Consider the following 16,957-nt stretch of genomic DNA (forward strand, 5'->3'; position numbering starts at 1 on the left):
TGTGGAGCAACAGGAGTTTATTACTGTTTGTCTGTGATTGTGCTCTGGGAAGATGAAGTGGATCATAGCTGTGCTGTGTTTCGGGATTCTCAAAGTGAACAATAAGGCTTTTCTTCCAGTAGTAAGTCTCTTAGTAAAGGACATGGCCAGTAATATGTCTTGTTATATGATACTTCCAATGATCTAATCCAGTTTGCCAGGCCTCTCAAACAGAGCTTGATAGATCAATCACCAAATTACTCTCAAGACTGACAGAATTTCAACTCTCTAATATTAGGTACTCACTTGATCATATATACTTGGAACCAATGTTTCTAATGAGTTTCTAATCATTTCTATAAAAAGAAACATTTTTCATAACCTCCATTTGGTTGGTGCTCACATGAACATCACCACTAAAGCATTTAGGCAGAATATCAAATAAGACAGATATGCAGTCATAGAACACAAAATGGTTCAAGAATCACAGTAAACATTTTGATGAATCTGTGAAATGTTAACAAATTGTCCTCGTCATATGCTGATTTGTTTTCATCAGCTATGTTTAATATGAAGAGAAGCCTCCATGCTCAGAGCCATAATGAGATGAACTCCACCACAGAACCGCTGCCTCTGGAAACATATTAAATGCTAGCTCCTGTGTAATGGTACCATTAATGATACTTTGGTAGTGCAGCTATAATAGCTTGCTGCTGACAGTATGTATGTAGTAATGTATTCTGCTTTTGATACACTAATCCAGCTCATCCTACAATCACAACCAACAGATTTTTCTTAATAAATGTTTATCTTCAATCATATCAATTTGAGCTGGCATATATGTTATAGACTTAGAAAACCTAGCCTTAATCCTCTAGAGTCAAGGGTATTACCACGAGGTAAAGAGGCATTTCTATCATTCCTAGATCCCAGTCAGCTAGTTTTAAAGTCATAATTAGAAGAGAATAGCTGGTCCTGTCCCTTATTGGAGGTTAACATTAACAAGCATTATTGAGGCTCCTCTAGAGAATGTCTGAAAATCAAACAAAGAACCCACATTTTTAAACATTTGTCAGAAGTGATCATGTATTCACCTTTTTACATACTAGTGTTTGCATTCGCCACCATTACATCCAAACCATACATTAGTCAACATACGCAAACATATGCACTTCTCTTGACCTTGTCCTAAAGAAGACGGTCCTGAGGCTGGTGGAGAGGTCATATATCTTACCCTGAGGTCCACCTTAGCCTACCCAGGATCCTTTGCTGAAGCCTGCAGGGTCCTCTACAGAGGACAAAGAATCTCTATACTCCCTTATGTCTTATGTTATAAATATAACGAATGCTCAGTGCTGGCCACTCACTGACACTCCTGGTCTAGACAAGTTCTCCCTGCTCTTACACACTTCTGCTTGGTGCTGAAACTAGTGACGCAAAGAAAGAACTGATCAAAACATCAGAAGAGTTGAAACACTGACACCTGCTGTATGGTTTTGTTCATTTTTTAAAATTTTATGTTAAAAATAAAATTGTGACAACAGCAGATCATGTCTTGGGATTCTTTTTATTGAATAATGTATTTGAGAACGACCCGCATTTGTCACATTGGCTGCGTCCACCGTGGTTCATCAACATGCAAAAAGACCTGAATACATTTGTCTCTAGTTCACTGCCGGGGTGTTTGGGGGCTGGGTTCCTGTGCATACTATGATCCCAGGGGTACTTCCTGTGCATACTGTGATCTCGGGGGGGGTTGGGTACTTCCTGTGTGTACTGTGATCTCAGGGGGGGATACTTCCTGTGTGTACTGTGAAATATATTCCTGATGGTTCGACTGGCTGCTGTGCATAGAGGGACTCAGCAATGGAGCCCACACAAAGAAAAACACCTCCAGCACGGTGGTATTGTTTAAGTTGGTATACGCCTGCCTCTTAGCTTCCAAGGCACTCAGCTTAGTTTTCAGGATCATCTAGATGGATGGGTCAGACACAGGTCCTGCCCTAAGCTCTAAAGAGGCCTGGTATGACTTTCAAAGCTCTGAAAATACCCAGAAATACCACAATGCCAAAACCTTCCATCATTCTCCAATTGTAAAAAATCCAGACTGCAAACTGCCTATATGCTGCACGCTGCATTACCTTTACGGGATTTGACAGATGTCCTTGGGCGGTGACTACAGCGTAGACCTTGGAACTGATTACCATGAGCCTTAAGCCCAACAAAACCGTACTGCAGCCTCCAACACTTAACAGACACCACAACACGGGTACTGTTAGGGTTGGGACTGGAGTTAAGGATGGGTTAACACTAGTTACTGACCGAGAGCACTACACTGCACTGCTGAGTTGACCCAGTGTGCTGCGCTACATATATGACTTACACACACCCGAGTACAAATGGTTGAAATATTTCATCACAGAACAAATCCAAATAATATTACTCCTCTCAGTAAACAAACTAATTATTTGCATCTTACTGTGCCTCCATCTGTTAACCGGAGAGGAACAGTGTACTGCTGAATTTGTTCTCCGTTAACCAAGACATTTATACAGTTTTGTACCTTTAAATGTTTTGCTTACATGTAAAAATGAATACAAGATGAGTTGTATTGAAATATGAAGTGGCAATAATACCAGAGTCGATAATACAGAATTACCAACAAGGCAAATGGTGACAAAACCAAATTGAAGAAACGATGCAATTCTTTTCTAATGAAGCTCGAGTTCCAGAGAACTCATCCTTAAAAACCAAACATGTTTGAAAATGTCAGCCAATAATTCCCAGATCTCCTGTTTTTTAAAAAGGGAACCAGAAGTATACTCATTAGGAACATGTACTAATATTTCTGAAACATCTAACCATAATCACTCAATGATACTCACCAGAGAAACATCGCAAAATGGTGACTGCTTCAGTTATGAACATGTCAAGCCCCTTATGCAGGAGTTACCTTTACTTCAAACAAGCCAGCAGACAGCCAAACTAGAGTCTCCTTTTCTCCTACAGCGTGTCACCTCCATGAGAGCATCCCACACTAAACGGTATTGCGGCCACGTCTGCATTCTGAGACCATCTCGACCTGAGCCAGACCCAGACGAGGCAGGGGATCACGTGGCTTCCACATGCTTTCCAGGTACCAGGTCGCCTGCTGTGGAACCCACTCCCCAGGAAATAATTAATAATATAATAAATGTATTAATCACCAACAGGCACAAGAAACTACACACAAGAACCACCAAAAAGGGAAACGAGGCATGTTGACCAACAAACCACATGTCAAACAGAACAAAAAAAAATCTCCAGTGTTTGACACTTTATTTCAAGCCAGTTCACAAAAGGTGAAAATCACTACAATTTGGTCCCAAGTCACAGCATACAAAGTCGAGCACTGAAAAGTTTCTTGAAGCAATACAATCTAAAACACACAACAATTCAGTCTGTAGCTGAGCAAAGTAAATGTTTTATCAAGTCCATTTTACATCGTATTTATTAACAAACATGATGAGCATGGGCGCTTTGGAAGAGGCGACCACTGTGGCCTTACCAGGTGGCCACGCCCAGGACACTGGCCTTACCAGGTGGCCACGCCCAGGACACTGGCCTTACCAGGTGGCCACGCCCAGGACACTGGCCTTACCAGGTGGCCACGCCCAGGACACTGGCCTTACCAGGTGGCCACGCCCAGGACACTGGCCTTACCAGGTGGCCACGCCCAGGACAAAGCAGTCAGCTTGGATTGAGGTGGAGAAAGAGAAGGGTGGTGGAGATGATGTGGTTATCGGACACTCTGCGACATGTGGAGGGGGGTCAGCATCTCCTCAAAGATGGCACCCTTCACATTGGAACCACGCAGGTTTGCTTCCTGGAGGTCACATCCAGACAGATCACAGTTCTGCATGAGGAATCAGAAGACAAATGCAGGGTTTAAAAAATAAAAAATAAAATAATTAATTAATTAATTAATTTGAAAAAATAATCAAACACCTCTCAAACCATCACCACGCATCAAAGACTGAGATTAAAGACAACCGAACAGGAGGAACTCAACACATCAACTACAGTCACGCCCCACAGTCATGTCTGAAAACTCATGCCTTAGAATTGCAGGATTCTTCATGTTCTTATTCTGACGTGTGTAAATCTCATTTTGGTCTCGTTAGTGGCAAGTTTGAATGTAGTAAAAGGCCTAAAACTAATGTGTGTGTTTGCACCTGGTTAACATTACAGCTACCTGTAGCTCAGTGCAACTCAGCATCTCTGAAGCTACATAAATACAGACACATTCCAAACTCAAGCACCAGGCCTCTTCACTAATGTTATGCTATATGCTAAAGCTAACGCTAACCGTGCTCTGACTTTAGTGGACTCTCTCCGCGACCCCGACCCTGACCCTGGCAGCTGTGGTCTGACCTCCAGGTCTGTGCCTGCCAGAGTGGCTCCTCTGAGGTTGCAGTTCTTCAGCTTGGCGTTCTTCAGCGTTGCCACACGCAGGTTGATGCCAGTCATCTGACTGCCCTCCATGTCAACGCCCTTCAGATTGGCACCTGTAACACCAGTGAGACATGCACCAGGAGACAAGACGACAAGGAACGGCACATGGTACAGCATTCATTTACTTTAGAAATGACACCACTGAGATTCTGAATACAACAGTGATGGTGGCCAAGTATTTAACATTGTAGAACAGAAACAGCAACACACATTATTAAAGATTTATCATTGTAATTTTGGTTTACTCCAGTAAACCTTTAACATGGGTCACTTTCCACCTGAGGGAATTTTACAAGACATCTTGGCTGTATCTCTGTGGGTGTATTTCCTCAAAACCTTTTTGAATCTTTACTAAGCATTTCTCCTTTGAAGTCTAAAAGGGCTTCCGACCCGCTCTGACAGTTCTGGTCACACTGAGAAGTCGAATTTCCCCATTAGAAACCAGAAATGAGCAGTAGTTTCACGCAGAGAAAAGCTGCTCTGAAAATCTCCCATTACCCACATCCCCAGAACCCTCGTCACCACAGCACTGAACCTGCCTGTAGGGCCACATCATTTCTCCCCCATTAAACATCTGCAGCTCACCACGGCACACCAGATGGAGAGAAACCTTCACCTTCCAGATTAGCTTTGAGTCCTGCAGGATCCTCAAAGTTACAGCCCCTCAGAGAAGCCCCCTCAGCGTTGGTGCAAAGCATCTTCACGCCCTGCAAATTGGCCCCCTGGTGATGAACAACCGAGATACAGGTGAGATCAGCGCGAGATCAGCATGAGACAGCTGTTATGTCTGCGGGTATTTTAAGTGTCAGGGTCCGAATGCAGTTCAGACCAAGCTAGCTACCCCGACCCCCAGACTCTGGACACTGGAGCCAAGCTTACGTCCAGGTTGGCACTAGACAGGTCTGCCCGCTCCAGGTTGGTGCCACAAAGGTTGGCATGCGTGAGGTTGCAGCGGCTAAGGTTGGCCATCTTAAAGTTGATGTAGCGCAGGTCCAGCCGGGAGAGGTCTGCTCCGCTGAAACTCAGACCCTAAGGGTGCAAACATGCTCACTGTATCGCTAACCCACACTCAATATCCTGCTAATGTACTGTTCATGGTTGAAAACCAATTGGGCTGTTGGTGTTTGTCTCTGATCCTAAAAAACAGATCAAGTTTCCTCTTGTTTACATTTGTCATTTTTAACATCCTCTTTCCTGTTTTGGTTGGTCCATAATAAGTAGATGCCCCTAAACCCTAACTAACATTAACTCTAGGATTGTGTCGCCTGTATCTTTATGCTGGTGTTGATTACAAAAACACTACGACTTTCATATCAATGTGGTGTTAAACTGGAACATTGTGAACAGATGACAAGGACAAACTGGAATAAATCCAGTGAAAATCATTATGAATATGATGTAAACGTTCGAGTTTTAATCTCAGTTTGTTAAGAATTTCTGTTAAGGTACTCTAATGGTTTATTAGAGCAGGTTTCACAGGAACTGTGGCATGTGTGTTTACTGCTAAAGATAAATGCTGATAGTGTGTGTAATCTGCTTTATCTGATATCTTTGGTTCATACCACCATTTAATGCTGATTTTGGAAGGTTGGCCAAAATAGTACATATCAAGTTAGCATGAATAATCAGATAAACCACATTAAACATCAAACATCAATCTCAGATGTTCTGTCATACTGAATGCAGCACCTGACAGCGCAACTCCGATTTGGTTGGCGTGGCAAGCAGGAAACGAACAAACTCTTTTCTGCTGAGAGGAGAGTGATCATCTGCAGGCTGGGAGTTCTGTAGGACATGAGAAGTACAGCGTCGAGTCTGTGTGCGGTCTTGGGCCAACAGCATTGAGTCTGTGTGCGCGGTGTTGGTCCTGGTCTACAGGGTGTGTGTGTTTACAGGCTCCACTTGCCCTGATAACGCTCTCCAGCTGCTCAGCAAGTCTCTCAATTCCAAAAAATCGCGCTTCCTCCAAAACGCCTGTGAAAGGATTCAGTAGTGCAAGAACGCATTAACCCTTACTGGCTTCTCTACGAGGCAATAAGGCAGGATTGTTTTGGCTGTGTACTCTCATTTCATTTTCAAATAAAATACCTGACGTTCAGTGCACAAAACTCAGTTCACAAATGTATTACATAATTTAAAAAGAAACCATATAAATAAAACCTTCCAACCCCCACCAACACAAAGCTTCACAGAGACTGTTGTGTGAGCCACGTCCACATGACCAAAAGTCTTACACCAGCATTAACATCTGACACCAGAGACGAGTCCAGTTCACATCTCTCTCTCCTTCTCTCTCCCTCACACACACACACACACACACGATTCATAGAAGCAAAATTAATCAAGCTCTCAAGTTTGGAAACAACTGTAGTTTGAGTCTTATTCTCATGTAGGGCACCCATACAAGCCAAACATTAACCTAGTCTGTATCAATCTTATTAATTATAAAAAGAATTGTCAGTGTTTATTATATGTTATACTCATGATACGACTCCTAGTACCACTTGCCCTTGACAGACGCTCTCATGCAAAACTATTCTAGTTTTCTAATAGACAGTCATGGCTTATTTTTTATTTGTATTTCTCCCTCACTACTTATTCTGCTCTTTATGGTTTATATTGTTGCTATTGTAACGTCCGTTGTCAATCAGAGGAGGAGCCAAGAAATCAGAAACACGTCCAGGTCGTGCCGGAGGTCCCACCAGGCGTCTGCAAATGCTTACCCAAAAGATTGATCCCATCGTTAACGATGAGTTGGCCATGTCTCAGATAATTGAGGATGGGCTCAAAGTAGTCTGGGCTGCGGTCGATGAGATATGCACCCTGATCGTCCTGCTTGTTCCCCCAAACGTCTGCATCTCACACACACACACACACACACACACACACACACACACACACACACACACACACACACAGCATGTGAGCAGTGCTGAAGCACACAGCACAGCAAGGGCACATGCGCATACACAACTGTTATTCAATTAATCAAGACATCAGAATAATCTCTCAGTTTTGCCATCCACATTCTTATTTGCTGTTACATGGTGAAATACCTTGCAGCAGATTACTTTGGAATTTTGTGGAACCAAGAACAACAGCACCACCTAAAGGTCATAAATATTGGCTGAGCTGAGCTGTAGCGTCACAGCCCCTCTGGTGATTTGATGCATTACACACTGAAACAATCTTTTCATTAGACATCCATTTGGCCTTTTTCACCCCACAATGTCAAGCTCCACCTTCACAGAATGTTAAGTGTGTGACGACTTTCAAATTTATCTTCTCAGTAAAGAAGTTTATTTTTCTGTTTTGTTGACTGGGGACCAGGCCTCAGACCTGAAATGTGTGTCTCATCTTTGGAAAACCTTTGAAAGTTGTTCACTTGCCTGAAAAGAAAACTAAATATTCTTAAAAGAAGTGCAGTCCATTTTAAACCATTTTAAGCTGGCTCATCTACTGCCCTACACTAGAACCTGTGGTCATTCATGGCCAATATCTGCATATGCCGATCTGGTGTGTTTGTGTAGGTGTCATAACTAGAACTGGGAAGGGGCACAAATGTGATTCTGCTGTGTGAGCTGTTGACCGGTAGTTACTTTAATAATATAGCTACATTATAAATAACTTTTACGCAGCTGCACAGTGTGGGGGGGGACACATCTCTTCACCTTTGTTTCCAAACATGTGGTTCAGCATGCTCTCTGGCTCCTTAACCAACGTGCTCCTAACAAACAGGACACCAGGGCGATGAGAAGAGCAGTAGGACACCGACACCGACACGTGTGCGCGGGCGTGTTACGACGTTACCGCGTGGTGGTGAAGCAGCGTCCCCCGACGTTCAGCGTCAGCCAGTCCGTGTGCGCGTGACACTGGAACTGCGACACCTCCGGCTCGCGCAGCGGGGCTGTAATGTGCACCCACCATTTCAGTAACAGCAGGACGAAGACGGACAATTAGAGCGATAAAGGCCCTAAACCCACCAACAAACGTGTCGCCTTCGGAGACATACAGGACGTCGTCATCCCTACGGCAGAAAAAAAACACTATTTGAATGAAGCCGTTTTCCTCGTGCAGATGTAGCTACTATACCGGTCTTAAATTCTCGACTTGCGTTAACAACATTAATGAAGGCGATCGGACCAGTCCAGCACGCTGACTTACCGAATGAGGGTGATGTCGTCGATAAGGCCTCCCTTCCCGGTAAACACGCTCGTAGCTCTGATTCCCAGCTTGGTGCTTGCAACAGACAGCAAGTCTGCCAAAGTCCCGTACACCGCCACCACCTGAAAGCGCACGCGGACCCGGACATGCTCGTGACCACCCCCGTGGTTACACACAGTTCCCACCTCAACTCTCATCTTACCTTGCCATTGCGAGACGTTCCGTTTACAAAGAGTGTCACTCTTCGCATATCTGGACTAAAATGACAACTTAATGAACATAAGGATGCGTTAGTATATATGCACGTTGCTAACTATTTAATTGTCTAGTTAACCAAAGCGAAACCGCTGCAAATACAGCACGACGCCATCGGCAGCCCGGCACCACCCGCGCGAGACAACCTGTCGCACCAACCCCGTTATATCGGCAAGTGCGGGCTTTCAAAATAAAAGTCCCTAGACATGGCCTGATATCGATAAAACGTAAATATCGTTTTGTGCGTCTCTGTAAGAAATAAATATCTAATAGTAAATGGTAAATGTAATCCAGTAACAGGTGTAGACGTATTGCTTCCTCGTGTTTGTGTTGCGCTGATCCTCACAGCTGTTATTGCCACCTTTCTGTTTTATGTGCGCTGTCAGTCATGTCAGCATCCTAAAGATGAAATAAAATCGTTTCAAGTGTTATTCAGCGTATTCTTCACCACATCCTGCTTATGAAAGCCTTTTTTGACACTTTTTAAAAAACCCAAGTGACGAAAAGGCATTTACACAAACAGACAAAAATTCACTGACTGTGTTGAAGAGGAAAGCGCTGAATTCAGACAGCGGTCATTAATTTATTTATCATCATGAATTTACAAAATGAAAATAAAAGCAACAGCTGAAGGAACAATATTGTACATTTTAGTCATTTTTAATAGCAATGCACTGTACACAAGGCTGATGATTATATCTTTAAAAAAGGAAAAAAGAAAAAAGGACAATGTTTGGACATTGCGGTAAAGCCAGTGCAGTCCTGCCTCAGGCAGGGCAGGCTGCAGACCAGCTCCTCACACTTTAACCAGGTGCTGAAACACAATAATGGAAACACCTGCTTGCTCTTTCACAGATCCGTAATTAGGAGTTGGGTTTTTCCTCTTCAGCGTAGCGACAGTTGTTACTCCCCCCCCCCCCCCCCAAAAAAAAAGTAAAAAAAAAATAAAAAAAATTAAAAAAATCAATAAAACAGCTGGGATCTGCATTTAACAATATGGTTGACTTTCTCCAAGGCTACACACACCTGTCTCATCACACTGTGTTGTTCTATGTCTTTAGATGAGAGCCTTCAGTCCCCAGCAGGTAAGAGTGCAGTTGTACCTTGGCTAGGAAGGGTTAACTTCTGCACTCGTGTTTTAGATGTGTGTTCAAGTGGGGTTTTTTTACATTTCTATCCATGTTTCCCCTTTTCAACAAGCCTCTGCTGTCATTCCACATTTATCTTGTACAAAATGTCACATAACTTCGGTACATTCTAATGTGTTCTTTAAAAACTCAAAACCTCTTTTAAATGTCTACATTATCAGATTCTTGGACATTATCTCTATTGTGTTGTTTTAAGGGTTTTTTAAGCTCGTCTCTGCAAAATCGTGACCCAGCTGGTGTTTCCATTATTTTAGTGTCTGCTTCATTGTTTTAGATGGACCACGAAATTCAGAATCACAGATAAAGGTTTCTGATCATGCTATTTGTTATTTATAGAGGAAGTGTATCACAAGAATAACAATTACTGGACAAAATAAGCCTGTCATCAGTTGCATCCTTCATTTAATATGTCTACCAAAGATTTAAGCAACACCTTCTGCTGTTTGGAGATGACAAGAAACCAAAGGTTATTTGGGAGTAGCATAAATCCCCTCAGAGCCGTACGTGCTGGGCAGGATTGGGGTGGCCTTGATGAAGTGGACTACTAGGTGGAAATGCATGGAGTTTGGAACTAAAGTTTATAAATATGTTCAGAGCATGTAAACAAAAAAAGTAAGCAACACATCCCAAAGTCTTTACATCCGTCCTATATTGATGGTTCCACAGTAAAAGCATACTCAGGGTAACACCGGTCAAAATTTCAAGCAGCAACAAATCTAGCTAGGTATGTAGAATCTGAGTATACAGCATCCCTCGAAGTGGAATGGACCAACTACCTGTATAGGACTGTAGTGGTGGAGAGCAGTGGTTCACCGACAACCCCATGACACTAACAAGCAATGACAAACCAAAGAGAAGCACTACGATCATGACTTCTACGACAGACATCCACAGGGTCACATCTAACTGAGACAACCACATTACAGAGAGAAAAACCATCCTCTTCATCTGTGGAATGACATTTTTACAAGAGAGTAAAACATTCACACCTTCCGTTTCCATCCAAATCAATTCCAGGTTGTGTGTGTGTTGGAGGGCCACGGCAATGCCCAGGGTTTGCCGTGCTCCAGCACAGCCGAGCTTTCACCTGCACTAACATGGCTGACTGAACTGCAAGGTTCACCCAAGCGTAAACAGCGTGTTAGGACAGGGAACACACTGCACCAAAAATCACCAGCTGGCTCCTGGAGCAGACAAAACCGCTGGACAGGGCAGGGTAAATAGTCTAATAAATACTTAAGCATGGAATAGAATTTACCTTCAGTAATTTAAGTGAGAGTGAATAGTGGTGACTGATGCCCTGAAAAGCTGTTTGTGTGACTGATGGGTACTAACAGGGTGTCGACTGAACACACACTGCCTGCCCAAACCCCCCCCAACAGCAAGAGTCCCGATGAGAAGGGGTTCGGAGCAACAGAAGGCATTGCAAGCCTGGGAGGGCAGGGGGCAAGGGGCAGGGTCCCCGTGGGAGTATAGAATGGGTAGGAGAAAGGTCAAGCTTGAGGCAGAGGGCGGGAGAACCAGGGAGAGGAAGGCCAGAGGGACAGGTCCCCTATTAAAACGTCTTCCTGTGGATGGCACGGACACGATCTTCTTCATACTCCTTCTTAGAAACCCACATCTTCTTAAAGGTGTCCAGGGAGGCCAGGATGGATCCCCTACACACGGGCACAGGACATCAGTCAACCGCGGGAAACGATCACATGGATGAAGAACTACACATCTAAACTAAAATAAATCAAACTAAAATTTAAATAAACTAAAATAAGATAAGCTAAGCTACACTAAAGTTGTATTTTTTCACCATAAAATTTGATTGATCTGATTGACATGCTAAGAAATAAACCATTAAATTTAGCTTGGAGCCCTGACTAAAGATACATTCACACAATAAAATCATACAAAATATCTGCAATGAAATGTTGGGATTACTCACCCTATCCATGTGGAATATAACCTCTCCTGTGGTGCTGAGATCTAGAAGTTCAAATGAAGTAAAAACCAGAGTGTGAGAAAATGACAAAGCAACACAAGATCATGATGTTTTTGTTCCAGGAAAACATGCTATAATTGTCACCTTGATTTTCACATCTTTAGGCGCAAGTTTCTTCACCTCACTCAGTAATCGGTCACCAAACCCTGGAAGGAAGAGGCAAACGTTAGCAGCTCATGACAGTAAGACATCTGATCACTTCACACACCAGGACATGGCACCTTTGAGGAGTGTTGACCCTCCAGACAGGACGATGTTGGAGAAGAGTGTGCGTCGCAGGTCCATGTCAGATTTCTGAATTGCGAAGGCCAGCACTTCATGAATCCCCTCGCTCTCGTCCCCGATCAGGTCAGGCCTGAACAGCAGTTCCGGTGCCCGGAACCGGGCCGGTCCGATCTGCACACACCCAACACGTTTCACGCTTCAAACAGCAAAACAGCGAGTCTGTACTTATAGGATATGGCTCTGAGAGGTTTGCCATGGCTTACGTCCAGAGTGCTTCCATCAGGGAGGGTGTACTGAGCTTTCTCTGTCTCCAGGGTCTCGTCCTTCTGAGGGTTTAGGGAGAGGTAGCAGGCTCTCTGCAAAGCACAGGATGACATTACAGGAACAGCAGGTGTAGTCTCAGACTTTAGTACTGTAATGAATTATAAGGATTACCAGTGTAGGAGCCCATTCCTAACAGAAACCTACACTTACAGATTAGATCATAAATCTGGAATAACCCCCAAACACTCAGAACAGACTGTCATACCTCCTTGATGGTGCGCACCACCTCAAATTCAGCAGAGGTGTGGAAGTCGTAGCCCTCCTTGCGCAGCAGCAGACGAAGGTAACGGGATACATCCCGGCCAGCGATGTCCACTCGCATGATGGAGTGCGGGATAGCAAACCCCTCATAGATGGGAACGGCATGCGTCACCCCGTCTCCGGCGTCCAACACCACCCCCGTGGTTCGGCCCGTGGCATATCTGCAGACCAAGACGCCGGTACTAACGGTCACAAAAGAGCCGGAGAGGAAAATGAGTTTCGGGTGAGACAGGAGGGCGTGCCTGGGTCCCGGACTCACAGACTGAGCACTGCCTGCATGGAGATGAAGAGCGCGGGCACGTTGAAGGTCTCGAAGAACACCTCCGCTGCACGCTCACGGTTTTTACTGGGGTTCAGCGGCGCCTCTGTCAGGAGCACCGGGTGCTGTGGGAGCAAAGAATGCCCCGTCACACACACACACGCACGCACACACGCACGCACACACGCACGCACACGCACACACACGCACACACACGCACACACACGCACACACACGCACACACACGCACAGCTCTGTGAAATGACATGTTGTTACTCGAACATTTACCCAAACGTAACAGGTGTTTGCATTAATAACGTAAAAAAGTCCAGGCGAGCGCACCTCCTCGGAGAAGGTCTGCAGTTGCTCTTTGGAGTACACATACTGCCAGATGCGCTCCATGTCGTTCCAGTCCTTCACGATGCCGTGCTCCATCGGGTAACGCACAGACAGCAACCCCCTGTGCTCCTGCCCCATGCAGCACAAGCATGGAGAACCAGGTTACACAGGGCAGGAGACTCACACACACTCAGCTGACGTTAGCAGTGTGTCTGTGTATATAATCAAGTTAGCTCAATGCAGATGCTGTCTGCAGTGCAATAAATAACAAAATACTACACAGGACAAACAAACAGTAAAACAACAAGGTTTAATATGCCAGATCCAACCTGCCTTACCTGAGCGTTAGGACTCGACCTGCCTTACCTGAGCGTTAAGACTCGACCTGCCTTACCTGAGCGTTAAGACTCGACCTGCCTTACCTGAGCGTTAAGACTCGACCTGCCTTACCTGAGCGTTAAGACTCGACCTGCCTTACCTGAGCGTTAAGACTCGACCTGCCTTACCTGAGCGTTAAGACTCGACCTGCCTTACCTGAGCGTTAAGACTCGACCTGCCTTACCTGAGCATTAAGACTCGACCTGTTAGGGATGCTGCAATATACCAGTACTGACAATAACTGTGATATTTTAAAATGAAATACTTTTTATTATGGTAGTGTTAATAACACATATATGATAATATTGTAAATAGTCCAGTGCCAGTGACTAAGGCAGATGTTTGCATGGTATGCTTGGAAATGTACTAGGCTTGAAACACCATATAGTTTTCATACAAGGTAGTGGCAACTGAGTCATGGTGTGGTCTGAAATAATACAGGAAAGAGGAATTATATCATTTATCATGGTTTAAGATTACAGCTATATTTAGCTTGTCATAGTATTAATAGTCTACCACTTAGCTCAACAATATCAACAAACAAATTCACATCAACAATTACTTCAATTATGAACAGGTTAATACTAATCTATACAAAGAAATACTACCAGACACTGAGACAAGTAGTAAACATTCAATAGCAGATCAATATCAAAGGCTAATATCAATACCATATCAGCACCATAGGCTAATAAACATTTAACTCTAGCACATACATTGGTATTTAATTAGTATACATTAATTAGACAAACATCAGTGACTCACTCTAGACCATGTACACACACAACACAAAAACCTAATGCTTAAGGAGCTGTAGCTCTCTCCTTTAAACTCAGCTGATCAGGGCATGATCAGGGCATGCTCGGGGCATGATCTGCGGATTCAATCTCTCTTAAAGGAGCAGCATCTTGTACATATTTTTTCTAATTTCCTCTAAATATTATGACAATAATGTAATAACTGTTGTAAAAATATAATATCATGACAGCCCCACAACCTGTCTCACCTCAGCTTTAAGAGTCAGCCTGTCTCACCTCAGCTTTAAGAGTCAGCCTGTCTCACCTCAGCTTTAAGAGTCAGCCTGTCTCACCTCAGCTTTAAGAGTCAGCCTGTCTCACCTCAGCTTTAGGGCCAATGAAGATGTCCCCCTCGAGGGCCCCAGCCATCACCCGGACATGCTTGGGTCGTCCCACACTAAGATTTGATTACAGGAGACATCAAAAAGTGTTTTTTTATATATATATATATATATATATATATATATATATATATATATATATATATATATAAGATGCTCATGAAAGTCACCTACTGATTTTAATGTGAAAAGACATGTATGTGCTTGCAGTATAACTGCGTCCTTACAATCACCAACTGGCTTTTTTTTTTTTTTTTTTTTAGTTTATTCTCTTTTTTTACTGATTTTTACCAATTTGACAACCAGTTTGTACAGTAGCAGGACTTTGAAAACCACAAACAGATAAAATGTCAGTGACCCTCATTTAAGACCAACTCCTCTGCAATACTACCATTACTGTCCATATTATTTACTGTGTTATATATCAACACTTAATCAGAAAGCCTGCAATCAGCACCACTAATATCATACAAAACATTTACAGAATTTTCACAATATTACAAGTAATTAATTAAGTGTCTAAACCATAATGTAAGCATAGACAAATTAAGAACTTACTAATTTGGAAAACAGTATTTAGGAATCTGGTCTCCAGCAAACCCAGCTTTGACAACACCAGAGCCCTGCAGGGAAATAAAGAGCTGTAGAAATGAGAAAGAAGGGCAGCGATCTGGCAGGACTGGCTCACACGAACCGGTGAACCCTCCACTGTCTAAGACCTTTGTTTGTATCTAGGAGATCAAGCTTGAGGGAAAACGCAACTCATTCATTCTAGACTTACACCCGGTCACAATATCGTTAAAGTGGAAAAACTTTTTTAAGTGTCCGTTACACATCAAACTCACTTCACCAAGTAAACAATGAAGTGCCACAAACTAACATCATTTGTGGAAATAAAATGTTCCCTCAATTGTTTTTCCAAAAAAAACGGGAAGAATGAAAAATAAGATTGACTCTTGTATCAAAACACATCAAGACTGCGGTTGTGTCCTCAGAGCCAAATCACTCCATCAAGTAAGTTACCGAGCTTTAGCTTCAGGACGTTTCTCACAAATCTTAATACGTTCGCTAGTTAGCTAATATCGCAATTCAAATGTTACTACTGGAAAGTAGATTTGTTTTAATGACTTCATAAAAACTTCGACTTGGTACGTACAAGCTACGTGTGTGTAAATGCCGCCCTGCAAGGCGGAGTCCCGGCAGACTAGCCAGCCATTTTAGCGAATAACCCAGCTAACGGCTAACGGGCTAGCGCTAGCCTGCCTTCTGTCACAGCACAGCGCTCACTCTTACCGTGCACTGGTAACACACCTGTACAATCGATGCACTGGTAACATACCTGTGCACGGTCTGATAAAATAAGAGACTCCCGAATCCAACCCATCCAACAGGACGCTAACTGCCTGGCTAGCTACTTATTTGTTTGGTCCAGCCAGCTATGCTAAATAGCAATCGTCGCTCCCTATAAAAAAAGATTAACGTACAGGAGACAACGTTTGTGATGAATAGCAAATTCAACTTGCGCCTTACAGAGAAGCGTCGCGGTTTAAACGTTACCGCTGATGGCTAAATTAGTCAGATCTGAGCTGAGCTGAGCTAAACTAAGCTAGCATAGAGCGCCATTGTCATTAGCGGGTGCGCGAAGAAGAGCGGAGCTAAGCTAGCTAGGGTGGGGATGGGTGACATCATACTTACATTATCAATTACAACCGGCTGGTTTGCTATAATGTCATAAGATTCCATTATGAATCTGCTGTTTGGGTTATTCTTCAATCAGCTATTTTACCAACACCACGCTGAGGTGTATTATTCATGTAAAAATAAGCGCCTCGGTCGGATCAGCAGAAATGCAGAGCCTCTCCAGTGCCTCGTCAACCTAACTATGGGGAGACAGCCAGTACGCTTGGCCGTCAGATGATTGGCAGCATCGTCAGCCAATAGGATTGCCATGTAACTCCAACGTGAGGACGCTAGTTTTTCTAAATTCGGTGATATAGTGG

At 43.6% G+C, this 16,957-nt stretch overlaps 2 protein-coding genes across 4 annotated transcripts; both read right to left on the reverse strand.

Moving 5' to 3' along the window:
- Nucleotides 1–3,280: 3,280 nt before the first annotated feature.
- kctd9b (potassium channel tetramerization domain containing 9b) lies at nt 3,281–9,049 on the reverse strand. Of its 3 annotated transcripts, none has more exons than XM_027028841.2 (12): nt 8,840–9,049; nt 8,638–8,759; nt 8,457–8,500; nt 8,284–8,380; nt 8,145–8,200; nt 7,197–7,325; nt 6,380–6,447; nt 6,163–6,258; nt 5,353–5,502; nt 5,090–5,195; nt 4,393–4,526; nt 3,281–3,874 (listed from the first exon to the last, which is right to left on the reverse strand). In XM_027028841.2, exons 1-12 carry the CDS (start codon nt 8,885–8,887, stop codon nt 3,758–3,760), a joined length of 1,167 nt encoding a protein of 388 aa, XP_026884642.2. In that variant the 5' UTR covers nt 8,888–9,049; the 3' UTR covers nt 3,281–3,757. The 3 variants fall into 3 exon arrangements, with proteins under 3 accessions (XP_026884642.2, XP_026884641.2, XP_026884643.2); XM_027028840.2 differs by having other exon boundaries at nt 4,328–4,526; XM_027028842.2 differs by lacking the exon at nt 6,163–6,258 and having other exon boundaries at nt 4,328–4,526.
- Nucleotides 9,050–9,435: 386 nt separating this feature from the next.
- On the reverse strand, nt 9,436–16,835 carry actr1 (actin related protein 1, centractin). The gene is made up of 11 exons (XM_035535726.1): nt 16,653–16,835; nt 15,516–15,580; nt 14,938–15,013; nt 13,445–13,570; nt 13,103–13,227; nt 12,788–13,004; nt 12,522–12,614; nt 12,255–12,429; nt 12,118–12,179; nt 11,977–12,017; nt 9,436–11,698 (listed from the first exon to the last, which is right to left on the reverse strand). Exons 1-11 carry the CDS (start codon nt 16,698–16,700, stop codon nt 11,596–11,598), a joined length of 1,131 nt encoding a protein of 376 aa, XP_035391619.1. The 5' UTR covers nt 16,701–16,835; the 3' UTR covers nt 9,436–11,595.
- Between the last annotated feature and the right edge of the window lie 122 nt (nt 16,836–16,957).

The sequence above is a fragment of the Electrophorus electricus genome, chromosome 17 (genome assembly GCF_013358815.1).
Source record: "Electrophorus electricus isolate fEleEle1 chromosome 17, fEleEle1.pri, whole genome shotgun sequence".
NCBI classification, from domain to species: domain Eukaryota; kingdom Metazoa; phylum Chordata; class Actinopteri; order Gymnotiformes; family Gymnotidae; genus Electrophorus; species Electrophorus electricus.